Here is a 27,077-nt window from a genome sequence, read left to right as displayed (position 1 = left end):
TGTTTAAACGTAACAAACGAAATTGAGGAAACTAATATTAATAATAAATATGTATTTATGATAAATAATATTATGTATAATAAATAAGTTAACTGAGCTGTAATATTTCTGAAATGCAAATCAGTAGCAACAACAGAAAATAAATGAATATAGAAAGAACAACAATAATATAATGAAATAAAATAAAGACACTAAAGAGGTCAGAGATGAGGCTTGTTTAGTTTTTACTCATTTTAAAAGGAAATTATATTTCACTATTCAATTTGTAACATTTATTTCAACTAATCCAGTCATATAGCTGCGAATCACCAGTTACACTGTCGTTCAGCCGTGGTGTAGATGTATTTCACCCCGATATAAAACGATCAAATAACAAAAAGAAAATGAAAACTGATATGCAGGCTTGCAGTTTTAATTTTTTCCCTAATCTCGAGCACTCTGTGGCTAATCCCTTACAGGGATTTGCCTCATCCGTGAACTGTAACCTTGCTCGCCCTCCATGAACCACGTGTGATACCTGAGCAGGGCTCGAACCCGTGTCATCATGAGGTCGTTTCCCCGCTGAGATAATCAATAACGTGAATGGTGATCAGTGTGACGCAGTAGAGAGATTTTATGTTGATATATTTGGTCTTTAATAATCATGTGTGGTGTTGTTGCAGACTGAACGCCACGTTAAAAACACCAGAAAACACACAGGACTGGCTCGCGTTTCATGTCTCCGAGGGTACCTGAAGTTAACGTGGTGACACGTCACGTTGGTTTGCCGTTACCATGGATACGGCGGAGCGCAACACTTATTTAGCAAACCTCGGATTAACCGAGCAAACAGCAGATTCTGCCGACAGACGCCGTAAATCGTAGGTGAGTCCGACTTCCTGTTGTCCAGAGGAACGATTAAACTCTTTCCGTTAGACCACCGACTCGTTTACCGGCGCCGGTGACCGTTTGTTAACGTGCCGTCAGTTAATCGTGAACGGCGCTACCTGGTTTCACCTGGAGGAGTCACCGAAGCTGGTTTATCCCCCTTCAACACACACCGACTGAAACTTCAGATAACTTTAAATAACCAAAGATTACTTTAACTTCAGATAACTTTAAATAACCAAAGATTACTTTAAATAACCTCAGATAACTTTAACTTCAGATAACTTTAACTTCAGATCACTTTAACTTAAGATAACTTTAAATAACCTCAGATAACTTTAAATAACCTCAGATAACTTTAACTTAAGATAACTTTAAATAACCTCAGAAAACTTTAACTTCAGATAACTTTAAATAACCTCAGAAAACTTTAAATAACCTCAGAAAACTTTAACTTCAGATAACTTTAAATAACCTCAGAAAACTTTAACTTCAGATAACTTTAAATAACCTCAGAAAACTTTAAATAACCTCAGAAAACTTTAACTTCAGATAACTTTAAATAACCTCAGATAACTTTAAATAACTTCAGATAACTTTAAATAACCTCAGATAACTTTAACTTCAGATAACTTTAAATAACCTCAGAAAACTTTAACTTCAGATAACTTTAAATAACCTCAGAAAACTTTAACTTCAGATAACTTTAAATAACCTCAGATAACTTTAAATAACTTCAGATAACTTTAAATAACCTCAGATAACTTTAACTTCAGATAACTTTAAATAACCTCAGAAAACTTCAACTTCAGGTAACTTTAAATAACCTCAGATAACTTTAATTTAAGATAACTTTAAATAACCTCAGATAACTTTAACTTCAGATAACTTTAAATAACCTCAGATAACTTTAAATAACCTCAGATAACTTTAAATAACCTCAATTAACTTTAACTTCAGATAACTTTAAATAACCTCGGATAACTTTAACTTCAGATAACTTTAACTTCAGATAACGTGAGATAATGTTTGAGCTTTAATTTTGTTCACATCCACAGATGGAGACTGTGCTAGACAGGGAGGAAGAGGAGAAGGAGAACATCACAGATCTGACGAAGCTGGAGAAGAATGTCTCTCAGTTACATGTTTCAGGTCCTCAGGAGGAGCTGTAAGTGTCAGCGCGCACACACACACACACACACACACACACACACACACACACACACACACACACACACACACACACACACACACACACACACCATTCGTCCTCTACGGTTCATAATATCATTAGAAGATTCAGAGAATCTGGAGAAATCTCTGAACACAAGGGACAAGGCTGAAAACCAATATTAGATGGTGGTGATCTTCGGGCCCTCAGGCAGCACTGCATTTAAAAAAAACAGACACTATTCTGTCAGTGGAAATCACCGCATGGGCTCAGGAACACTTCTGAAAACCATTGTCTGTGAACACAGTTCATCGCTGTGTCCCCAAAGTCAGGTTAAAAACTCTGCAAAGAAGAAACCAGATATGAACATGATCCAGAAACACCAACGCCTTGGACGCTGCATCCTCCAGGTTAAAGAGGAGAGGGACCATCCAGCTTCGTATCGGCGCTCAGTTAAAAAGCCAGCATCTGTGATGGTACAGGGATGTATTCGTGTACATGGCCATGGGTATATTTTGCATCTGGGATGACTTCCATGTGATTCCTACCACCTGTTTCCTGTTCTCTTCCTGTTGATGACGTATTGATCTGTGATGCGTTCAGGGCCCCCTCAGACATCTAAAACGCCTTCTCCTGTCCTCGTCCAGCCCGCTGTCCTACAGGACCAACTGTCCCGACGAGGAGCGGCTGTTGGACATCGCAGACAGCTTCCAGCGTCGCTACTTACATCTGTATCCTGAACGCAAACCGCTGCTGCTCTGCACCGCCAACGAGTGTGGCGTTCAGGTACCGCTGACACCCGCTGTCCATGTCCAGGTGACTCTGTCCCCTGTCCCATGTCCACCGTGAAGAAAAGGAACGTCTGTCTCTGTGTTGTCTCACACCAGAAGTTTGTGTCCACGAGTATCCGTCCCACCCTGACGGGACACCCGGAGCTCTTCACCTGGCAGGGCTGCGCCGCCTTCGTGGCTGACTTCCTGTCCCTGGAGCCTCTGGAGCCGCCGGTGGACCTGGTCAGAACCAGAACATCAATGTGTCTCATTGGGACGGTTACAAACAGACTTCCTGTTCGAAATCACCCTGATGACGTCACTGCGATGTCATCAGGGTGATTCTGTCAGGCTGCACAGAGCGACAGAAGACTTCTCTCTCTCTCTCTGTTAGGCCCCTCCCTCAGTGTGTGTGTGTGTGTGTGTGTGTGTGTGTGTGTGTGTGTGTGTGTGTGTGTGCAGCCCAGGTACCTGAGGTCATCCTCCTGGGTGCTGCAGACTCAGAGAGCGTCCTGCTTTGAAGCGTCCTCTCTGCTGTGCAGCCTGCTGCTGGGTGTCGGCTACGACTCCTACTGCGTCTGCGGCTACGCTGTCAAAGAGCTGTGCCTGCTGGACCGGAGCCTGGAAGACTGCCCCCTGGTGGACCGGAGCCTGGAGGACCGCCCCCTGCTGGACATCCAGGGCAAGGTCAGTGCTGCTGCTGCTGCTGCTCAGAGGGTCAATGTGTACAGGTGTGTACATCCTGTGTGTGTGCGTGCGCGCAGAGTGGGTTCTCAGAGCAAACATCTTTTATATCATTTATAAACATCTATAAACATCTATAAACATTTATAAACATCTACAAACATCTATAAACATTTATAAACATCTATAAACATATATAAACATTTATAAACATCTATAAACATTTATAAACATCTACAAACATCTATAAACATTTATAAACATCTATAAACATTTATAAACATTTATAAACATATACAAACATTTATAAACATCTATAAACATCTATAAACATTTATAAACATCTGCAAACATCTATAAACAACTCTTCATCCTCACACCTGACTCTTCCTCTTCGTCCTCTGAGCAGCAGAGTGAGCGCCAGCGGCCGGCCGACCCGCTCCGGGGTCTTCGGGTTTACTGCTGGGTTCTGGTTCTGTCGGGGAGTCGCAGCATCGAGGAGAACTTCTTCCTCGACCCTCTGAGCGGGAACATCTTCCCCACCGACAGCCAGCTGTTCCTGGGCATCGAGAGCGTGTGGAACAACCTCAACTGCTACGTCAACCTGCAGGACTGCAGCAGCTGCTGCACTGTGAGTGTCCCCGTGGAGACGGAGACAACATGGACACGCGTCTCCGTCTGTCTCGCGTACAGAGACAACATGGACATATGCACGTGGACACGTCCTTGTTGTCATGTAACTGTACAGAACGTGTAGATTCCGTGTGTCTGTGCAGGACGTGGCGTTTGACGTGCAGGACATCCTCCGGTGGGAGCCGGTCCTTCACGGTTCCACCAGCAGGAGGCAGCTGATCCAGGAGGTCCTGCAGAGGAAGATGATGGGCAGAGAGCAGGCTGACGAAGAGGTCTGCAGCCTGTTGTATGTTACATGTGTTGTATGTTACATGTGTTCGGCTGATGTTTCAGGATTGCTTCTGAGGTCACATGACTCACTGTCGTTGTGCTGACTCAGCAGAATGTAGCGATTGACAAGTGTCATGTGATCAGACACTGTGGACGTCCTGACTGACAGTTTACAGGAAGTGATGTCACGTGGTGTGTTTGTAGGAGGCGGCGCCCCAAATGTTCCAGATGCCCCAGTCCTGGCTGAGTGACATCACCATCTCAGAAACACGTGAGAGCCGTAGGACACTGTCACCGAGAGGACACCGAGTCCTGAGAGGACACTGAGTCCTGTGTGTCCCTCAGACCTGCAGAACCGCTGGCCCGGAGGGACGAAGGTGGTTAACTACAGACAGGTGAAGCTGGAGAGGTTTACAGGGAGGACAGACGGTCTGATCACACGGAGGACAACGTACAGAGACCTGGACTGTGAGAGACACAGACACACACACACACACACACACAGTAACTCTTACATCTGCTCCATGAGTTTGTGTGTGTGTGTGTGTGTGTGTGTGTGTGTGTTGAAGGTACTGAGGTTGCCATGGTGACAGAGTGGTATCAGCACAGAGTGGACCACCTGGAGCAGAGACATTTCAACATGGTGGACAACGTCACCAGCGAGCGCTTCACACCTGGAAGACGATTCCACCTGTTGTGTGAGTCTATCTGTCCTCCTGAGACAGACGGACAGTGTGTCCAACAGTGTGTCCACCTGAGACAGAGGCTGAGTGCTGTGTTCAGTCCACAGGTGGACAGGTACGGAGCGGCAGGTGGGCTTCAGCAGCGCTCGTCTCGACCACCTGGCGAAGAGACATCTGTCAGCAGATGAGATGACTGAGACCTTTGAAGGACGCAACGACTTCCTGTCCTCCCGACACGTCTTCTTCAGCCAGAACGCCGACGAGCAGAGCCACGCCCACACGAAGCTGCAGCAGCTACCTGTGCAGGTGAAACACCAGAGGTCAGAGGTCGCACAGGTCACATCCAGTCCGACAGTTTCATTCGTGAAACGACGAGCTGAGGCGGTAGGAGGCGGAGTCAGCCGCAGGTGTATCTGCTCCACATGATGTTGACGTACACGTGTGTGTTTGTGCACACAGAAGGTGGTGGAGCGTTTCCATAGAAACCATTTGATAGCAGCCAGTGATGACGTGGCCCAGCGGGTGTTCCTGCCCCCTCAGAGGCTGATCCAGGTGATGTCTCACCTGGAGGAACATCACCTGGTCCCCTCAACACACATCTTCAGCAAACCGCACAACTCCACCGAGCTGCAGAGGGAGGAGCTGTTCACCCCCCAAATGGTCCACAGCTTCCAGGTACACACACACACAATACACAACATACACTACACAATACAACACACACAATACACATTTCACGACAAACACACAATACACAACACACACTACACAATACAACACACACAATACACATTTCACGACATACACTACACACAATACACAACATACACACACAATACACGACACACAACATACACAACATAATACAACACAACATGCACGAAACACTACAACATACTACACACAATACAACGTTTGTGTGTGTCTGTGTTATATGTGTGTTGTGTGTATTATGTGTGTGTCTGTGTGTAATGTGAGTGTTGTGTGTATCGTGTGTCTGTGTGTAATGTGTATTATTTGTGTAATATGCGTGTGTATTTGTGTGTTATGTGTGTGTCTGTGTGTGTGTGTGTGTGTGTGTGTGTGTGTGTGTGTGTCCAGGTGGAGCCGTGTCAGCAGCCTCTCCACACACACACACACACACACACACACACACTGTATAGGCTGCTGTGTGTAATGTCTATTATGTATGTGTATGTAATGTGTATTATGTGTGTGTATCTGTATGTAATGTGTATTATGTGTGTATTATGTGTGTGTGTGTGTATCTGTATGTAATGTGTATTATGTGTGTACCTCTCTGTGTATTATGTGTGTGTATCTGTATGTAATGTGTATTATGTGTGTATCTCTGTGTGTGTCCAGGTGCAGCCGGGTCAGCAGCCTCTCCCCACACACACACTGTATAAGCTGCTGGTGTCTCTGATGGAGGATGAAGAGGAGGTGATTCGACAGATCGGCCAGTCCATGAAAGAGGTAACCACGGCAACCACCTTCTCCTGCATCCGAGTTCAAAAGGTCACATCTCACCTTTATCAAAGCAAATTAACACGACAGGTCACATGACCATCGACCAATCGCTGCACGTCCAAGTTTACTTTGTCATACAGCACCAAGTGAAGCTATTTGACCTCTGACCTCTGAGCAGATGAAAGACATCGTGGTCTGCAGAGAGCAGGAGAAGGAGGCGGAGCTTGAGACAGCAGGAGACCACAGCCTGAGACAGGAAACAGTGAGACACACACACACACACACACACACACACACACCATATCTACAGCCCTGAAAGGTTCAGAGCAGGACCTGAGATAACGGTTCTGTGGTGACCCGTGTGTCTGCTGCAGGAGTATCTGATTGCAGAGGAAGAGGAGTGGCTGCAGGTGAAGGACGAAGACGTTCTGGCCCCCCTGCTGATCCGATTGGGCTGCACAGACCCTCTGAGTCCTGAGGAGGCCCGGAGGCTCCACCAGAACTGTCTGTCTGAGTTCAGAGAGCGACTGGTGCTGGAGGCCAACCTGATCCAGGAGCGCTGCGAGCAGGTCCTCCATCCATCCACCTGTCACTCATCATGAACACAGCAGAACCCGTAGAACCTCACTGTTTCTGTGTCTGTGTGTGTGTGTGTGTGTGTGTGTGTGTGTGTGTGTGTGTGTGCAGGAGGCACTGGAGTTGCAGGTCAAACAGCAGTGGTACCAGGAGAACCAGATCCAACTGACCCAACAGCAGCAGCAAGAGTACCAAAAGTTCTGCTCAGAGAAAACCCTCCGAGTGCATGTGGCCCAGAAGACTCAGCAGGTACACACACACACACACACACACACACTAAAACATTCCTTTAACGATGATAACAGAGTGTGTTTGTTTCAGTCAGCAGGAAACAGTTGCTCAGAGATACTCAGCTCTGGAGGAGAAGCTGCGACAACACCCTAAACTCTCCCCTCACCTGCACTGAGACCAACACCTGTCGCTGTCACTCACACACACACACACACACACACACACACACACACACACACACACACCTGTCGCTGTCCCACACACCTGGACAGCTCCTCCTGTTGTGTCACACTGTTCCTCCACATCAGCCGACCACACGCTTCATCTGTCATGAAATAAAGAGCTTCTGATCATTTTTTTGTTCATATGATACGTACAATGTTATTCCATATATAAATAAAGAAAATGTCCAATAAGTTAGATATTAATGCACCAAAGTATCGATAATTTAGATATTAAGTATCGATAATTTAGATATTAAGTATCGATAAGTTAGATAGTAAGTATCGATAAGTTAGATATTAAGTATCGATAATTTAGATATTAAGTATCGATAAGTTAGATATTAAGTATCGATAATTTAGATAGTAAGTATCGATAATTTAGATATTAAGTATCGATAATTTAGATATTAAGTATCGATAAGTTAGATATTAAGTATCGATAATTTAGATATTAAGTATCGATAAGTTAGATATTAAGTATCGATAATTTAGATAGTAAGTATCGATAATTTAGATATTAAGTATCGATAAGTTAGATATTAAGTATCGATAATTTAGATAGTAAGTATCGATAATTTAGATATTAAGTATCGATAATTTAGATATTAAGTATCGATAAGTTAGATAGTAAGTATCGATAATTTAGATATTAAGTATCGATAATTTAGATATTAAGTATCGATAAGTTAGATATTAAGTATCGATAAGTTAGATATTAAGTATCGATAATTTAGATATTAAGTATCGATAATTTAGATATTAAGTATCGATAAGTTAGATATTAAGTATCGATAATTTAGATATTAAGTATCGATAAGTTAGATATTAAGTATCGATAATTTAGATATTAAGTATCGATAATTTAGATATTAAGTATCGATAAGTTAGATATTAAGTATCGATAATTTAGATATTAAGTATCGATAATTTAGATATTAAGTATCGATAATTTAGATATTAAGTATCGATAAGTTAGATATTAAGTATCGATAATTTAGATATTAAGTATCGATAATTTAGATATTAAGTATCGATAAGTTAGATATTAAGTATCGATAATTTAGATATTAAGTATCGATAAGTTAGATATTAAGTATCGATAAATTGGACCAATCACTCTTCTAATGGTTCACTGTGACACCGAACAGCTGACTTTGCGGCCGCGCATGCGCTCTCCATTCAACACAGAGCCAGCAGCCGTCGCAGCTACAGAGGTAAACCAGCCTCCATGTTTTTATCTCCGTATTTAAGCTCATTCTCACAGATGGACACCGGACACCGGGTCCTCGGACACCGGGTCTTCGGACGTCCGTCCGTCCACCGCTGCTCGGCGGCCCCTCAGGCAGCCTTTTCCAGCCTGCGGCTGTCAGTCTTTACGCGAAGCTTGTTCGGCTAACAGTTAGCTCTGTTCGCTGCTGTGTTTACGGTCAGTGGAGGTACTCCCGTTGAGTTCCCGGGCTTCAGGAGCACCTTCAATCACGTGATGGTCTCCCGCCAGGTGTGGCTTAGTTTGTGAACGTGCCGTTTCAACGCTCGGTCGCGTGCCGCTGCTATTTGAAGCTAACGCAGATAGCATTAGCACGTTAGCCACTGTCAAATATCTGTGCAGCTCGCGAGGTGCGGGACGTTCTGTTGACTGACAGCGGAGTCGCCCAATCAAAGCTGCGAATGGAGGTCCTGCGCGCCGTGCGGGCCAATCAGCTTCTGTGTTACTCTGGAACCTGAGAAAACGACCCGAGCGGTTTAATTCTTCCTGCACACGCTGCTGGAGTTTCTCACGAGCTCACAATTCCCACTGCACGTGTCAAAAGTTGCAAACTACGCTCAAAAGTTAGGCTGCAACCGACACGCTCGCGCTGTCACGTATGCCGTCATCACGTACGGTGACGTACGGCAGCTGTCACCTCTGTGTGCTCGTATTTCAAACGTCTGCCCCACGTGCTCAGCGGCTCCTGTCCCGGGTGGGAAACGGTCACGGATGCCCGCGTCGATATTAATCAATTAAAAACATTCAGCACATAAATGAAAGAAGATCATTTAACACGATGCGCGCGCTCCCATTTAAATGCAGGTGGTGTTCACCACCATCATCATCATCATCACCATCATCACCATCACCACCACCAGTCCAAACGATCAACAGCTGTGTTTATAAATGTGTATAGTTGTTTATAGATGTTTAGAAATGTTTATAGTTGTTTATAGATGTTTAGAAATGTTTATAGTTGTTTATAGATGTTTAGAAATGTTTATAAAAGGTCCTGTACCGGCAAAGGACAAGTGTGAGTGTATGTTAGACTGTGTGTGTGTGTGTGTGTGTGTGTGTGTGTGTGTGTGTGTTACAGGGTGTGTGTTGCAGTCAGCTGGTCTCTGTGTTAGTGAGTGTGTTGGTGTGTTAATGTGTGTGTGTGTGTGTGTGTGTGCTGCTGCAGATGAAGACTCCTCCTGACAGGTCAGGAATCACCTTTGAGGTCGGAGCCCAGCTAGAAGCCCGAGACCGCCAGAAGAACTGGTGTGTACCCACACACACACACACACACACACACACACACACACACACACACACACACTCACAGCCAGACACCAGGGTTGTGTGTGGTGTTTAAACTGTGTGCCCTCCTGCAGGTACCCGGCCACCATCGAGAGGATCGACTACGACAGCGAGCGCGTCCTGATCCACTACCGCCAGTGGAGCCGGCGCCACGACGAGTGGTTCCAGTGGAACTCTCCGTACCTGCGGCCGCTGGAGCGCTTCAGCCTGAGGAGGCGGGGCCTGAATCCAACGCAGTCCGACCCGGTACGTGACACCGTCTCACCTTCTGCTTTGTTCTCTGAGGACAGACAGGAACAGAACCAGCAGCAAAAATCATTAATGGGAGACCGCAGAACTTATTCTTCTTCCCGCTGTCTGTGTGTGTGTGTGTGTGTGTGTGTGTGTGTGTGTGTGTGTGTGTGTGTGTGTGTGTGTGTGTGTGTGTGTCAGGTCTTCGTTTCAGGGATGAAGGTTCTGGCCTGTTGGACCGACTGTCGCTTCTACCCGGCCAAAATCCTCCGAGTCAACAAGGACGGTGAGCGGAGTTCGATTCATGATGATTCAGGAGGGCGGAGTTCGATTCATGACGATTAAGTGTGTGTGTGTGTGTGTGTGTGTGTGTGTGTGTGTGTGTGTGTGTGTGTGTGTGTGTGTGTGTCAGACTCCTACACAGTGCGTTTCTATGATGGCGTCGTTCGGACTGTGAAGCCCACGAAGGTCAAACTCTTCCAGGAAGTAAGAAATGCTGCGCTCTCATTGGTCCTCAAAACATTGTTTCAAGCAAATCAGAACTCCTTTGATTCTGATTGGCTGATTGATTAATTGATTTATTGATGTGTGATTGATTGACGATCGATTGATTGATTTTGTGTCAGAAGTCCAGATCTGAGAAGAGTGCCGTGGGAAGTGAGGGATGGGAGGAGGGGGAGAGTGAAGAGGAGGAGGAGGAGGAAGAGGACGAGGACGAGGACGAGGACGAGGAGGAGGACGAGGAAGAGGACGAGGAAGAGGAGGAGGAAGAGGACGAGGAAGGTGAAGAGGAAGAGGAAGAGGAGGAGGAGGAGGAAGAGGAAGAGGAAGAGGAGGAAGAAGAGATGGAGGGAGATGAGGGGAGGGAGGATGAGAGGAAGAGGAAGGCAGACCCTTCATCCTCCCATCCGCCAGCAAAGAAGAAAACAGAGGAGGGTAAGTCACATGACCTCCGACCCCGAGCGCTAATGCTAATGGAGTGTTAGAGCTCCGGTCGCTAAAGCTAAAGTTTCTCTTCCAGGACGAAGCAGCGCAGCTCAGAATCAGCCAATCACAGCTGACTCCGCCCTGCCGGCTTCTCCTAACCCCGCCCACGTCGACAGAGGTACCACACAGTTGGCTTCAATATTGATGTTATTGATCATGATTCTGATGTTATTGATGGTTTAGTATAAATATTGATGTTATTGATGATGTTTAGTATAAATATTGATGTTATTGATCATGTTTAGTATAAATATTGATGTTATTGATCATGTTTAGTATAAATATTGATGTTATTGATCATGTTTAGTATAAATATTGATGTTATTGATGATGTTTAGTATAAATATTGATGTTATTGATCATGTTTAGTATAAATATTGATGTTATTGATGATGTTTAGTATAAATATTGATGTTATTGATGATGCTCAGTCGCTCACGGTTCTTCTGTATCATCCGTCTCCTGATGTTTTGTCTCCATCCTCCACTTAGACGTCCTGTTGGAGCGTCAGGCTCACCTGCCCACCACACACAAGTTCAGCAGAGAACCATGTAAGTCTCCTCACACACACACACACACACACACACACACACACACACACACACACTCACACAGCTGTTTTCAGCCTGCATCTGTTCTCATGTTGAGGAACTGTCCCTCTAAAGCAGCAGAACTGTGTGTGAGCAGCTCCTGGCTGCAGTGCATCATGGGAGTTCAGACAGATGTAACTGATCACTGTGATACTGAAGGAAACTTCAAATCAGACAGATTCTCAGGGGACTTCTGAACAGACTGTTTCTCTGATGGTTTAATTTCATCCCCCTGTCCTGTCTGTCCTCTGTCCTCTGTCAGTGTACAGGGTGATAAAGAACCAGCCTCCTCCCATCCTGTCCATCGAGTTGGACCACAACATGTTCAAGTGTCCGTCTCCCGGCTGCAGCAAGTCCTTCAGGAAGTCCAGTCTGCTGCAGTCTCACATCAAGTATTATCACTCCGAGCAGCTGGAGGACATCAGGGGGACGGAGGGGACGGAGGGGATGGAGGGGATGGAGGGGATGAGGTGGGTTCACGGGGTGTCTCTGCGTGTGTGTGTGTCTCTCTGTGTGTGTGTGTGTGTGTGTTTGTGTGTGTGTGTGTGTGTGTGTGTGTGTGTGTGTGTGTGTGTGTGTGTGTGTGTGTGTAACTCTGACTGCTCCTGTTGTAGGAACAGATCCTCCTCTGAGGGAGGAGACTTCATGCCTGACAGGAAGTCTGAGAACCAGAGCAGCGGCTGTCACCGTGACGACAGAGAGCACATTGTCATGGCAACAGGTAGACATACTCGCGCACACACACACACACACACACAGAGTCAGGAGGGTACGCTGACTGTTTCCTGTGTGGCCTCAGCGGAGGGGAAGAAGGACGGCGGGAAGGAGAGGACCGGAGGACACGACAGGAAGGACAGGAAGAACTTCCTGAGGGTGAAGCTGAAGAAGAAGAAAAAGAAGAAGAAGAAGAAGAAGTGTCAGTCAGGTAAGAGTGTGAACGCAGTCATAATCAAGGTGTGTTGGAGCACTTCCTGTGTGTGTGTGAGCACTTCCTGTTCTCTCTCCTTTGTTCAGGACTCTGCAGCAGTGACGATGAAAATTCTGACAGACCTCCGATCACCCTGAAACTGTCCACTGGACACAACACACAGACAGGTGGACACACACACACACACACACACACACACACACACACACACACACACCGTGGTCTCCGTACGGTGAAACGTGTGTGTCTCCTCTCAGGTGACGACGGAAGTGATTGGTCGACGCTGACCGCCGAGAGTGGAGAGGACACGACCTCTTGGCCTGTTACTATGGAGACAGAAGAGTGTGAGGTGGTGAGGTGTGTGTGCGAGGTGGACGAGGAGAACGACTTCATGATCCAGGTGGGACACACACACACACACACACACACACACACACACACACAGGATGAAACAACAGCAGGTAGAAAACACACCCGTTTCGACTGTTTAGCCCCGCCCACTGCGTCCATTGACAGGTTAATGTCGGTTGTTCAAAGCAGTGAAATAATGAACATGTGCCCCGTCGACCTGTAACCAATCAGCATTCAGCACCATGCACCGCACTCACACTTAGCCACGCCCGCCGGCCTCTGATTGGTTCTCCCCTCAGTGGGATGTGAACAGTTTCAGACTGGGCGAAGCCTAGACAGCCTTGTACAAGCAAACAGAACGCAAGTAGAGGAACCGAGAAAACTATTGACGTGTGTGTGTGTGTGTGTGTGTGTGTGTGTGCAGTGTGAGTCCTGTCTGTGTTGGCAGCACGGCACCTGTATGGGTTTATATGAAGACAACGTCCCTCTGAACTACATCTGTTACTGCTGCAGGCAGAACGCAGGTACTACTTCTGTTTGTGTGTGTGTGTGTGTGTGTGTGTGTGTGTGTGTGTGTGTGTGTGTGTGTTCTCTCATCCTGTTTTTGTGACACTCCCCCCCAGGTTGGAGGCGGGCCCAGCGGTTCCTGTCTGAGCCTGATTGGCTGATCTCTGGTCACATGTTCGGTCTGTCCTGCGTGAAGGAGAACTACTCGGAGGTGAACTCGTCCTGGACGTCTCTGACCAGCAGTCTTCTGTCTCACACCCAGAGTGTCCATCAGGTGGTGAGAGGACTGCAGGTCAAGATCAGCCTGTTGCAGTGAGTACGCTCAGCAGCGCCCCCACCTGGCAGAGACGGATACAGGTATAGGCATAGGATATAGGTGTCCTCCACCTGGCGGAGACACTCAGTCTGTCGTCCGTCTGCACAGCTCCCAATCGCACCCTGACCTGCAGCTGTGGAGGTCGCCATGGAGACGGGAAGAGGTGACGTCCAGAGTGACGTCCAGCCCGAGAGGAGAGCCTCCCGCCTGTTACGTCAGCAGCGAGCACTGCTACCAGAAGCCCGGAGCATCATGGGAAATGGCTGGAGAGAAAGACGTGGTGGTGAAGCGGACTGAGAAGGTAGAAACCTGCAGGCCGACAGGAAGCACACCAGGTCGATGACCTTTGACCTTTAAAAATAACTTTACAAGTATAACCTTTATAAATAACCTTTCAAACATTACATTTAAAAACATTTGATAACCTTTAAAGCCCTTGAATAATGTTAAATAATATTTTTAACATTTATAAACCTTTAATAGCACTTAATAACTTTTAAAAACATTTAATAATAACGCACGCTGTGACGCCGCTTCACCCTGCTGCAACTTTTCATGCGACGCTCCGAAACTGTTGGACCTCGACACGCAGCTTCGGTTTCTTCAAGACACACACACACACACACACACACACACACACACACACACACACACACACACACACACACACACACCTGAGCCTCCATCAGAGCAGCTCTGAGCACGCTCAGTAGAGTCCGCTGTGCTGATCTGACTGACATCGTCCTCAATCTACTGGCAGCCAATCAGGACTCAGCTCCTCCCACCACTTCACTCCTCATTGGTCTGCTGAAGTGATGATGTCATCAGCGCGCCGCTGATGTTTGATTGTGTCGTTGCAGGAAGTGACTGAAGATGTCGACCAGACACCAGCTGACGTCGCTGCGGACGTGCACATAAAGAGAGAGAACCCCACACACACAGACAGCTGTGAACACGCACACTCTCACGCACACACATACACAAACACACACACAAACACACACTCACACACACCGTCTGTGGAGTGTCAGCTGAACCTGCTGCAGCACGTCGAGTCTCTGCACCATCAGATCAGTGGAAGGATGGACCTGATCGAGAGGGAGCTGGACGGTAACGCAACACACAGACACACAGACACACACACAGACACACACACAACAGACACACAACACACACACAACAGACAAAACAGATCATGGAACACTTCCCAATGATCGATCCCGCTGCGTGCGTCCCTGCGCTGCGTTCAGGGACGCACCGTTAATCAGAACCTGTCTGTCTCCAGTTCTAGAGTCCTGGTTGGACCACTCGGGTGAGCTGGAGCCTCCCGACCCTTTGTCCCGCCTCCCGCAGCTCAAACAGCGAATCAGGCGGCTGCTGTGTGACCTGTGCGTCGTGAGACGCCTGTCGGTGTGCCGCTGACCGCCGTCCCTCTGTGAACTCTGACCCCTGACCTTTGACCCTGCAGCAGCACGGAGAGCACTCTGAATCAGGACGGAGCGCTTCCTCCCCCGGTGGGGGCGGAGCCACGATGACTTTTCAACAAAGACTCTGAACCGCAGGACGCCCCCTGCAGGAGTCGTCACGTACCGACAGCCGCTGATCAACAATCGCATGAGAGCCACATGACAGGGTTCTTTTACGGTTCTCCGATGTCGGGAGAACGTCCGAGGAGAACGTCCGAGGGTTCCTCTACGGCTCTCCGATGTCAAGAGATCGTCTGAGGGTTCGGAGAACCGTAGAGGAACCCTCAGACGTTCTGTCGGGAGAACGGTTCCTGGTTGATTAGCTGAGCGCTAGCCGTCCGTCTGTGTTCACCATCAAACATGTCCGTTCACCAGCAGTTAGCTCGTTAGCTCGTTAGCTGTCACTCCCAGCCTGTCCAGTTCTGTAGTTTTATTTTCGGTCTGAAAGCTCGAAGCTCCTCGATGTGACGCGACACTTCATCTCCTAATCTAATCCGTGAAGCAGCAGGCTCCGCCCCCTTCTGTCCTAAAAAAAAAACACTGCTCTCTTTGGAAGGTGGTTGATCGTCCACACTGGTTCGTAGCACCCCCTGCTGGTGGAACGGCCACACTGCCAGCCAGCTGACACACAGGACCTGTCCGGACCCGGACCAGGACCCGGACCCGGACCCGATGGTTCCACTGCTGCTGGAGGACTAGAGTGTGACTGTGGAGAGCGACGCACACCTGATCGGTGATCAATAAACAGAGGTGATCAGCTCTCAGGATGGAGCTGACTCAGCAGCGCCCCCCGCTGGCCCACAACCTGAATGACGCTCAAAGTTCTGATGGAGAGAAGTGCGGCTGCTCGTTAGCACCGTTAGCACCGTTAGCACCGTTAGCGTCAGCTGCAGAATAGTTTTCTGTTCCTGTTGTGACGTCAGCAGCTTCAATATCTGTAAATATCTTCCACTGAATGTTTTCTACAGGAGGCTTTTATTTTGAAAGGTCAGTTTGACGAAGTGGAGAACGATTATTAAAATAATTTAAAACAATGTAATTCAGAATGTCTTTCTGTCCTCAGAGACTCCTTCACACACACACACACACACACACACACACACACACACACACACAGAGACAGATACACACACACACAGAGACACACACACACATACACAGAGAGACAGATACACACACAGAGACACACAGAGACAGATACACATACAGATACACACACACAGATACACACACACAGACAGATACACACACACACATACAGAGACATACACACACACACAGATACACACACAGAGACAGATACACACACAAATACACACACACACACATACAGATACACACACACACAGAGACACACACACACACAGAGACATATACACACACACACACACACACACACACACATACAGAGACATACACACACAGACATACACACACACACACACACACACACAGAGACAGATACACACACACATAGATACACACACACACAGATACACACACACACACACAGAGAGACAGATACACACACACACACATACAGATACACACACACACACAGACAGATACACACACACACAGATACACACACACACACACAGAGAGACAGATACACACACACACACACACACAGAGACAGATACACACACACACACACAGATACACACACACACACACACACACAGATACACACACACACACACACACACACAGAGAGAGACAGATACACACACACACACATACAGATACACACACACACAGATACACACACACACACACACACACAGAGAGACAGATACACACACACACAGATACACACACACACACAGAGACAGATACACACACACACACATACAGATACACACACACACACACACACACACACAGAGACAGATACACACACACAGAGACAGATACACACACACACACACACACACACACACACATACAGATACACACACACACACACACACACAGACAGATACACACACACAGAGACAGATACACACACACACACACAGATACACACACACACAGAGACATATACACACACACACAGAGACATATACACACACACACACACACACACACACACACACACACAGACAGATACACACAGATACACGTATACACAATGTACTGCAGTATTTTTACTTTGATGTACTGCAGTACTTTTTATTTTGACATACTGCAGTACTTGTACTTCGACGTACTCCAGTACTTTTACTTTGATGCACTACAGTACTTTGACCCACATCGGAGTATTTGTACCGCCTTCCGTTCAGTACTCCCTCCACCGCTGACATGTGACACCCGACACCTGTCGTGACCTCGTGACCTGTTGTTGACGTGACGTAGCTCCGCCCTCCGGTGTCCGCGTGCCGCTGGCAGTGAGTCCAGTCTGACGGAGAGGAGCTCGCGACCAGCAGCGCAGTAACGGTTAACTGACCGGTAACCGACCAGCTCACCAACCGGATACCCAGCTGCGTTAAACGGACAGTGAAGTAGCTCCGGAGCTCCCGGCTGACGGTGAGTAGTGAACACCGGGTACCGCTCGGTTCTGATCCGGTCAGTTACCCTGGTAACGGCTGGTTCGCCCGCTAACGGTCGTGTTAACGGTAACTAGTCGGATAAACCAGGTTAGCTCGAGATCCGCTCCTCCCGAGGCGCGAGTTGGCATGTCTTACAAGTGTGTGTGTGTGTGTGTGTGTGTGTGTGTGTGTGAGTGTGTGTGTGTGTGTGTGTGAGTGTGTGTGTGTGTGTAGTAACGGCTCGTTGCTAAGCGTCAACTGTCTGTCTGCAGCTTACATTAGCATCTGAGCTCATTAACCAGGCAGCTATAGGCTATATCTGTGTGTGTGTGTGTGTGTGTGTGTGTGTGAGTGTGAGTGTGTGTGTGTGTGTGTGTGTGCGGACAGCACGAGCCACGGTACCTTCCGTTCAGCTCTGTAATGTATTGATCGTTGTTGATCGGATCAAAAGGATGATCAGTTGCTGGTTAATGTTGACTTCCTGACGTCACTCAGCCGGAGGTCTGCTCTGTGAAGCAGGATCTGTTACCATGGTAACCTCAGGTCTAACGGTGGGGTTTCGGGACTGCTGAAGCTGGTTCATTTCCTTTTGAGATACATCACCATGGTAACCGATGCTGCAAGAGCTGCCCTGCTCCGGAGGCAACGGATCAAAACATGTAAAAGCTCCGCCCACTGACCGACCAATGACGTCACCGACGGTTGGAGGTCACGTGGGGCTCGGTGTGCTGACACTAACAGACAGTAGGAACCAAAGCAGCTCCTGTAGGAACCAAAGCAGCTCCTAGTAGGAACCAAAGCAGCTCCTGTAGGAACTAAAGCAGCTCCTCGTAGGAACTAAAGCACCTCCTGTAGGAACTAAAGCAGCTCCTGTTGGAACCAAAGCAGCTCCTAGTAGGAACCAAAGCAGCTCCTAGTAGGAACCAAAGCAGCTCCTGTAGGAACCAAAGCAGCTCCTAGTAGGAACCAAAGCAGCTCCTGTAGGAACAACTCCTACAGGTGTCAGAGTTTCTAGCAGGGGGCGGAGCCTGACACTGGAGAGTGAAAGGTTGTTGGTTCAATCCCTGCTTCCTTCTGTCTGCTGAGGGGTCCCTGGGCGAGACTGTGTGTGTTCTCTGTGTTCTGATTACCTTTGAACTCTCTCTCTCTCCTTCCACCTGGAGGCTCTTTCATCCGGTTGATTGGCGGCTAAACGGTTCAATGATGGAGGAGCTTCATGACGTCCAGCTGACTGAGATCAAACCACTGCTGACAGGACAGGTGAGGGGGCGGGGCTTATCTCAGGTCAGCTACCTGGTGAGTGTGGGTTGATAGATCTAACTGATGGTTCCTGTGTTCCTCCAGAATGGAAGAAACCTGCAGGACTTCAACTGTCAGGTACGTTCGGTGACTCACACCTGTCACACCTGTCACTCTCAGGTGGAGTCAGTCACACCTGTCACACCTGTCACTCTCAGGTGGAGTCAGTCACACCTGCCATGTAAACATGTGAACAGTAACATGAAGATGGTGTCAGCATGTGAACAGTACCAACAGTCGGACCTCTCTAACTGGTGTGGTTCTGTACAGTCTCCAGGTTCTGGTTGGGTTCTGCTGTCAGAACTGTACAAACTGTGGTCAGTTCCTTTACCATCAAACCCTGCTACGATCGGTTCTGTTCACGGACCGGGGGGATCATTGGATCGGTTCTGATTGATCAGCTGGACCCAGTTTACATAAGTGATTACCGTCCGATTGGATCATTGATCTGGAGCTCCGCCTCCGGTTGGCTGGTTTACATCAGGAGGTATTTGGACATTAAGACCTTCAGCCAATCGCTGCAGAGATTACTGCTCCTGATCCAATCAGCTCCTCCCCTCTCTCCTCGTCCTCCTGCCAGGAGGCTAGAAGACAACAGACTGACCCGTGTCTTCTCTTGTGTCTTCTCCTGTGTCCTCTCCTTGTCCCGTCCTGTGTCCTCTCCTTGTCCTCTCCTTGTCCTCTCCTTGTCCCCTCCTGTGTCCTCTGTCTCTGAGTATCTGCCCACCAACCTGCTCTGCTGTCAGGATGTGTGATTCTGTGGAGCTGCACCAGATCTCCTGTTCTTTAGGAGTCGGAGTGGTGAGTCAGCAGGTAGCTGTTGGTTCTTCATTCAGTCTGTCCGGTGTCTCCTGGTCCACCTGCAGCTGTTTGCTGCGTCACATTGACACTTTTCAAAATAAAACGCCATCGAGAGTTTTTATTTGACTTCACAGAAAATGTGTTTTATTTTGAAAACCTCCTCGGCACTTCACACTTAGTCTTGGACAACTTTCAGACTCGGTTCTGGACCGGTTTTGGACCTGATCTCACCTGATCTGGTTGTGGTTGCAGACGGGTCTTCAGGACTCTGGCAGAATGTATTTGGGTCTGATAATGGCCCTCCCGATGGCACACGGAGACCACAGGTTCTGATCAGATCCCGGACCTGGACCTCGAGTTCCGGTCGTCCACGGAGACGCTTCCTGTCGGTAGCCCTCCTCTGTTGGTGCCACATGTTTCAGATGTGATCTCAGACTGTAAACAACAACAGGAAGTAGCCTTCGCTGACGTCAGCAAAGCCTGCAGGCCGACTGCGACGGTGGCGGACCGGGCGGCACCACGACGGGTTCCCGTGTTGTCCAGGAAGATCTCGTACGTTCTGAAACGAGGTGTTTCCATGCAGAAGATGGAAAGATGTGTTTGTGCAACACTAAAGTGTGTCAGACAGCTCTGAAGTGATTGTAGTGTGTGTCTGTGAGCCTCCGATCCATTAATGGGATCATCAGCTGTTTCCATGGTTACTTCATTAATCAGATTAACTCCCACTGTAGAGACGGGAAGCCTCTCAGCGGCCCGCCACGTTCCTGTCAGCCTGTCGTCCTCCGGGCCGGTCCACTTCAAACACATCCTCGGTTCTGCATGATGCCAATGGATGAGCAATGTTTACAGTCTGAGCAATGTTTGTTTGTTTGTTGTTGACACCGACAGGTTGATGTTCGTTTGTTTGTTTGTTTGTTTAGGAGCATGATGTGGAGACAGCTCATGGTGTGCTGCATGTGACCATGAGAGGTGTTGCTAAGGGCAACCGACCCACGATCCTCACCTACCACGACATCGGACTGAACCGTGAGTCAACATCATGGAGTCACACAGAACACGTGTGTTGACGGGTCAAGAACATACAAACACTGAGCACACCACGTGTGTGTGTGTGTGTGTGTGTGTGTGTGTGTGTGTGTGTGTGTGTGTGTGTGTGTAGATAAGTCTTGTTTCAACAGCCTCTTTAACTATGAGGACATGCAGGAAGTGACGCAGCATTTCTCAGTCCTACATGTTGATGCTCCGGGACAGCAGGAGAACGCTCCGACCTTCCCCAGCGGGTAACACACACACACACACACACACACACACACACACACACGCACACACTCTCCAGGTTCTCTTATGTGTACCTGCAACATACTGGTCTAATTCAGTCTGTCTGTCTCTGTGTCTCTGTGTCTCTGTCTCCAGGTACCAGTACCCCACCATGGACGAGCTGACTGAGATGCTGCCGTCTGTCCTGACCCAGCTTCAGTACGTGTCTGTCTTCTCTGAGATGAGGTGCATGCTGGGCATCGTAGTCAACGGAGTGTTGTGTGTTTGTGTTGTCGTCAGGGTGAAGAGTGTGATCGGCATCGGCGTCGGAGCTGGAGCCTTCATCCTCACCAAGCTGGCAGTAAGTAGGACCGCAGGAAGTCCTCTGATATGATGATGATGATGATGATGGTGAAGATGGTGGTGGTGGTGGTGGTGGTGGTGGTGATGATGGTGATGATGATGGTGAAGATGATGGTGGTGATGATGGTGGTGGTGTTGAAGATGATGGTGATGATGATGATGGTGCTGATGATGGTGGTGATGTTGAAGATGATGGTGATGATGATGATGGTGCTGATGATGATGATGGTTCTGTTCCAGCTGAATGAGCCCAGTCTGGTAGAAGGCCTGGTTCTGATCAACGTTGACCCGTGTGCTAAAGGCTGGATGGACTGGGCAGCGTCGAAGGTAACACGACGACGTGTATTGAGTGCATGTGAACCTGCAGAGAACGCTGACTCATCACTTCTTCAGTTCAGCAGCTGAACTCCACTGCAGTGAGACAGAGGGACTGTTTCTGTCTGTCTGTCTGTCTGTCTGTCTGTCTCTCTCTGTCTGTCTGTCTGTCTCTGAATGTGTTTGTGTTTGTTTGTGCAGCTGAGCGGCTGGACGAACAACCTGGTGGATGTCATCATGGGACACCACTTCAGTACTGTGAGGACACAGAGACACCAACACACGCCAACACACAGAGACACACTAGCACTGACACTGTGTGTGTGTGTGTGTGTGTGTGTGTGTGTGTGTGTAACCAGGATGAACTAACAGAGAATCAGGAGATCATCCAGACGTACAGACTTCATGTCTCTCAAGACATCCCTCTGGACAACCTGTCCCTGTTCTTCAACACCTACAACAGGTAGCTCGACTAATTTTACCTTTGAACTATGACATCATCAGGTCAGGACGACCATCAGCTCCACCTGCTGGGCTGCTGGAGAATCACAGTCACAGTTTAATATGTGCTGAAACACTGACACACAACAGCTCGTCTCACACTAGCCTGTGTGTGTGTGTGTGTGTGTGTGTGTGTGTGTGTGTGTGTGTGTGTGTGTGTGTGTGTGTGTGTAAGACGTACTGAGTTGCAGATCGAGCGCCCTGTTCCTGGTCTGAACGAAAACACAGTCATCACTCTCAGGTATCATTTATTTATTCTTATCTTTAATGTCAGACTGTCACATGACATGTTCCTCACCACGTGTGTGTGTGTGTGTGTGTGTGTGTGTGTGTCTCTCAGGTGTCCTACTCTGCTCGTGGTTGGAGACACATCACCTTCTGTCGATGCTGTGGTGAGTGGCTGCACCGTTTCCATGACAACAGCCAGTGTGTGATGTCACACTGTTGTAAATACTGTGTGTGTGTGTGTGTGTGTGTGTGTGTGTGTGTGTGTGTTGCAGGTGGAGTGTAACGCCAGACTGAATCCCACCAAGACCACCCTGCTCAAGGTACCTCCTGTCTGTCTCTGTGTGACTGACAGCTGACTGTGTGACTGACAGCTGACTGTAAAGGATGTAGTAGGCCATGACAGAACACTGATAACACAATGAGACCATGATGATGAAGATGGTGATGAAGATGTCCTGTGTGTCTCCACCAGATGGCGGACTGTGGAGGACTTCCTCAGGTGGTCCAGGTGAGTCTCCTCCTCCTCCTCCTCCTCCTCCTCCTCCTCCTCCACGTCTTTACGCTGCTCTCCGTAAAACTACAAATGTTTTTTTAAACTGGTCACCATAACGTCCAAGTCTGTCAGAGGTGTCAGGGGACAGTCTGAGACGTGTCTTTCTGTCTTTCTGTCCTCAGCCTGGAAAACTGGCCGAGGCCTTTAAGTACTTTGTGCAGGGGATGGGCTACAGTGAGTATCCTTTCACTTCCTGTTAGTGATGACCTCACCACATCTGGAATTCCTGTTGTCACGTGTTGTTAACGTGATCCTATCACGTGTCTTATTCTGACATAAGTTGTTTTTAGTGAACATCAGTAGTTTTCAAAATAAGAGCATCACCAACAGTCATAGAAGTCTGTGATGATGTCAGCAGGTCTGTGATGATGTCAGCAGGTCTGTGATGATGTCAGCAGGTCTGTGATGATGTCAGCAGGTCTCACACTCATCACGTTTCAGTTAGACGATTCAAACTGGTTGGACAGTGATGTCATCAACAGCTGCACACGTATGTGCTGTGTTACTAACGTGTTCATGCCCCCCCCCACTCCCCCCAGTACCCACAGCTGGTATGACCCGGCTCTTTCGCACCAGAACTCACTCGACCACCAGCATCGGATCCACAGAAGGCTTGCGGAGCCGCAGTACCACCGGCACCCTGCCAGAGGGCGCTGAGTGCTGCAGCCAGGAGCACGCAGCAGCACGCAGCATCCAGATGACATCGTAGGACTTCCTGTTCGTCCTCCTGATTCTCCTCCTCATCCTGTTCTTCCTCCTCCTCCTCTTCCTCCTTCTGTTCAGGACCAGCTGCTGCTGTTTTAGTTGTAAACGTTCTTCCTCTTGAACTGAAAACCGTCTCGTCCCACCGACCGGGACGAAGGCTGTCAGCCTGCCGTCAGCAGCAGCAGCCATGTTGGCTCTGAAGGTTTTTAGATGCTGATGTCAGTTCCCACCTTTCTCCAAGAGCCCTGCAGTTGCCATGGTGACGCTGTAGATGTCGTGCAGCTGGCGTTCAATTGTGTTTGTGTGCAGATTGTTTTCTCCTTTTATCATCTCTTTATGATCTGTTTGTTGTTTTAAGATCTCTTTATGATCTGTTCGTTGTTTTATCATCTCTTTGATCTGATTAGTTGTTTTATTATCTCTTTATGATCTGTTCGTTGTTTTATCATCTCTTTGATCTGATTAGTTGTTTTATTATCTCTTTATGATCTGATTAGTTGTTTTTGATCTCTTTGATCTGATTAGTTGTTTTATCATCTTTATGATCTGATTAGTTGTTTTATGATCTCTTTGATCTGATTAGTTGTTTTATGATCTCTTTATGATCTGATTAGTTGTTTTATTATCTCTGATCTGTTCGTTGTTTTATGATCTCTTTGATCTGATTAGTTGTTTTATGATCTCTTTATGATCTGATTAGTTGTTTTATTATCTCTGATCTGTTCGTTGTTTTATGATCTCTTTGATCTGATTAGTTGTTTTATGATCTCTTTATGATGTTATATATTTCGTTGTTCTGTTGGTTTGATATGAATCTTTGAACGTTTCTCCACCAATGAAATCGTGGCTCAGACTGACGGTTGACCTGATTGGATAACATCTGTAATATGAAACCCCAGCTGAGTTCATGATGGTGAACTTTGACCCCCAGCTGTGTGTGACGCTGCCCCCTCCTGGCAGAGCCTGGTATAGATACCAATGTCATTGTGTACATACTGAGTGTTGTTGTTGTTGTTGACCTGCTGGATGTAAACAGGGTTTGTACTGAAATAAAACTTATGGTCTGGACAGACGGCGCCCCCTGGAGGTTCTGCAGAGAAACTCACCTAACAGGTTAACACACCTGTGTGTGTCTCAGTGTGTGTGTGTGTTTATGTGTGTGTGTGTGTGTGTGTTTGTTTATGTCAGCTGTAGAACGTCTGATTTTAGAGACCGAACCAAGAAATGAAATGAATCCATGTCAGACACTTGATCAATACTTCTGATCAGTCTGCCGATCGATCACAGTGAGACTGGTGGAGAAACCAGCAGGATTTATTGCCGACCATGTGGTTTTTCCAACAAGTGAGCGGTGCTCCGTGGGTCCTTCAGCTGGCAGCAGGGGGCGCCGTGCGGCTGCACAGCCGAGCCACCAGGCCGGCCATCTGCAGCAGAGAGTTCACTCCTTCAGTCACCCGCATGTGCGTGTAGCCGATCTCCTGGAGGACACACGGAGACACAACGTCAGCCGGGACGACATCCGTCACACCGCGGCATTCTGGGAAACGGTGGGTGGGAGGAGGGGGACGTCCCCCTGCAGCGGGTGGACGTCCTGTCGGACTCACCTTGATGAACTCCAGCTTGAGGTACTCGGCCATGTGGAAGGTCTTGCAGACCCTGAAGACGTTCCCGATGATGTCCTCGGGGGAGTAGCCCAGCGCCCACAGCTGCTCCACCACCTTGTAGGCCTCGTCCACGTTCCCGTCCACGCAGTGTCCCAGCATGCTTTTCACCAGCAGCGGGTGGGGCTCGTCGCACACCTTGAACACGTTGTCGCTGTTGATGTATCCGAAGCCCGAGTTGGTGGACTGCAGGTTGTTCAGCGCCTGAAACAGAACGCCGAGTCAGCGGAACCGCCGGCCTCGGAGTCGGAGCGTCCCCCCCCCCCCCCCCCCAAACCCCACTAAGCCCCGCCCATCACCTGTCTCATGTCCCCCTGGGCGGTGAAGATGACGGCCTCCAGCCCGTCGTCGGACACGGCCAGGCGCTCCTTCTCCACCACGTCCTGCAGCCGGGTCAGGACCTGTCCGTCCGTCAGCCTGGAGTAGCGCAGCACGGCGCAGCGCGACTGGATCGGCTCGATGATCTTATCGGACGCGTTGCAGGCGAGAGCGAAGCGGGTCGTCTTCGAGTAGATCTCCATGATCCTCCGCAGGGCCTGCTGGGCGCCGTCCGTCATGCTGCCCGGGGGGGAGGGGGGGGAGGAGACAGCACACGTTACTGACACGCTTCCGGGACCGGGACCGCGTGGTCCACCCGAGACCCTCTGCGGTCCTCAGCTGGTCCCGACCGGTCCTCTCGGAACCGGACGCTGCAGGAGGTTTGTCTGCTAAACATTCGTGACATCATCGTGTTAAAGGTCCATTCACGTCCTCCACGTTCAGATTTAATACAAATGTTTGTGTTCAATCACAAGTCGGTGTGTGAATGAAAACGCACCGATGACGTCATCATTAGTTTGTCAGAGAAAACATTTGTTCATCATCTTCATCATCATCATCATCATCATCATCATCACCACGACTCCTCCAGGTGGGGGCGGAGCTCTCACCTGTCCGCTTCATCCAGGATGATGATCTTGTGTCGTCCTTTAGGTAGAGTGACTTTCTGCTGAGCAAACATCTTGATCTTGTTCCTCACCACGTCGATTCCCCTACACACACACACACACACACACACACACACACACACACACACACACACACACACACACACACACACACACACACACACACACACACCGTGTGACACCTGACCTCAGGTAGGACTCCTGTGTCCAACTGCATCTCACCTGTCGTGTATGTGTTGTGTGTGTGTCTCTGTATTGTGTAGTGTGTAGACGTTGTGTGTCTCTGTATTGTGTAGTGTAGTGTGTAGACGTTGTGTGTGTGTGTGTCTCTGTATTGTGTAGTGTGTAGACGTTGTGTGTGTGTGTGTGTCTCTGTATTGTGTAGACGTTGTGTGTCTCTGTATTGTGTA

At 48.3% G+C, this 27,077-nt stretch overlaps 4 protein-coding genes across 8 annotated transcripts in view; 3 read left to right on the top strand and 1 right to left on the bottom strand.

Moving 5' to 3' along the window:
- The first annotated feature begins 736 nt into the window (after positions 1-736).
- ccdc135 (coiled-coil domain containing 135) lies at positions 737-8,975 on the top strand. The gene is made up of 17 exons (XM_069177753.1): positions 737-864; positions 1,926-2,035; positions 2,686-2,824; positions 2,926-3,051; positions 3,271-3,495; positions 3,902-4,123; positions 4,269-4,397; positions 4,600-4,666; positions 4,741-4,863; positions 4,965-5,093; positions 5,179-5,384; positions 5,538-5,753; positions 6,444-6,554; positions 6,727-6,810; positions 6,923-7,117; positions 7,236-7,373; positions 8,844-8,975. Exons 2-17 carry the CDS (start codon positions 1,926-1,928, stop codon positions 8,973-8,975), a joined length of 2,352 nt encoding a protein of 783 aa, XP_069033854.1. The 5' UTR covers positions 737-864.
- On the top strand, positions 8,768-16,540 carry LOC138215562 (PHD finger protein 20-like). Of its 2 annotated transcripts, none has more exons than XM_069177801.1 (18): positions 8,768-8,793; positions 10,012-10,091; positions 10,205-10,376; positions 10,563-10,647; positions 10,774-10,847; positions 10,988-11,297; positions 11,383-11,466; positions 11,840-11,899; positions 12,201-12,408; positions 12,553-12,659; positions 12,738-12,863; positions 12,953-13,033; positions 13,124-13,266; positions 13,642-13,741; positions 13,841-14,036; positions 14,149-14,341; positions 14,901-15,150; positions 15,326-16,540. In XM_069177801.1, exons 2-18 carry the CDS (start codon positions 10,012-10,014, stop codon positions 15,460-15,462), a joined length of 2,406 nt encoding a protein of 801 aa, XP_069033902.1. In that variant the 5' UTR covers positions 8,768-8,793; the 3' UTR covers positions 15,463-16,540. The 2 variants fall into 2 exon arrangements, with proteins under 2 accessions (XP_069033902.1, XP_069033900.1); XM_069177799.1 differs by lacking the exon at positions 8,768-8,793 and adding an exon at positions 8,859-9,077.
- Positions 16,541-17,889: 1,349 nt separating this feature from the next.
- Positions 17,890-25,127, top strand: LOC138215575 (protein NDRG3-like). Of its 3 annotated transcripts, none has more exons than XM_069177816.1 (16): positions 17,890-18,035; positions 19,201-19,297; positions 19,382-19,414; positions 21,058-21,163; positions 21,297-21,417; positions 21,551-21,613; positions 21,695-21,755; positions 21,998-22,084; positions 22,274-22,330; positions 22,432-22,535; positions 22,749-22,814; positions 22,914-22,965; positions 23,074-23,121; positions 23,274-23,309; positions 23,477-23,528; positions 23,894-25,127. In XM_069177816.1, the coding sequence occupies exons 2-16, from the start codon at positions 19,238-19,240 to the stop codon at positions 24,061-24,063; spliced, it is 1,116 nt and encodes a 371-aa protein (XP_069033917.1). In that variant the 5' UTR covers positions 17,890-18,035; positions 19,201-19,237; the 3' UTR covers positions 24,064-25,127. The 3 variants fall into 3 exon arrangements, with proteins under 3 accessions (XP_069033917.1, XP_069033918.1, XP_069033919.1); XM_069177817.1 differs by lacking the exon at positions 17,890-18,035 and adding an exon at positions 19,607-20,149 and having other exon boundaries at positions 19,265-19,297; XM_069177818.1 differs by lacking the exon at positions 17,890-18,035 and adding an exon at positions 19,607-20,137 and having other exon boundaries at positions 19,266-19,297.
- A 187-nt stretch (positions 25,128-25,314) lies between these two features.
- The window catches only part of rfc2 (replication factor C (activator 1) 2), a 4,125-nt gene continuing 2,362 nt past the window's right edge, over positions 25,315-27,077 (bottom strand). For both annotated transcript variants that reach the window (XM_069177820.1, XM_069177819.1), the window contains exons 4-7: positions 26,650-26,751; positions 26,020-26,278; positions 25,664-25,924; positions 25,315-25,537 (exon numbers count right to left, since the gene is read on the bottom strand). In XM_069177820.1, coding sequence (XP_069033921.1) covers positions 25,427-25,537; positions 25,664-25,924; positions 26,020-26,278; positions 26,650-26,751 — 733 coding nt within the window. In that variant the 3' untranslated portion in view covers positions 25,315-25,426. The remainder of the gene's footprint in view (positions 25,538-25,663; positions 25,925-26,019; positions 26,279-26,649; positions 26,752-27,077) is intronic.

The sequence above is a fragment of the Embiotoca jacksoni genome, unplaced genomic scaffold, assembly GCF_022577435.1.
Source record: "Embiotoca jacksoni isolate LCO1_2020_lvr unplaced genomic scaffold, fEmbJac1.0.p SCAF_77, whole genome shotgun sequence".
In the NCBI taxonomy this organism is placed as follows: Eukaryota; Metazoa; Chordata; class Actinopteri; family Embiotocidae; genus Embiotoca; species Embiotoca jacksoni.
This window is presented reverse-complemented; position numbering and strand designations above follow the sequence as displayed.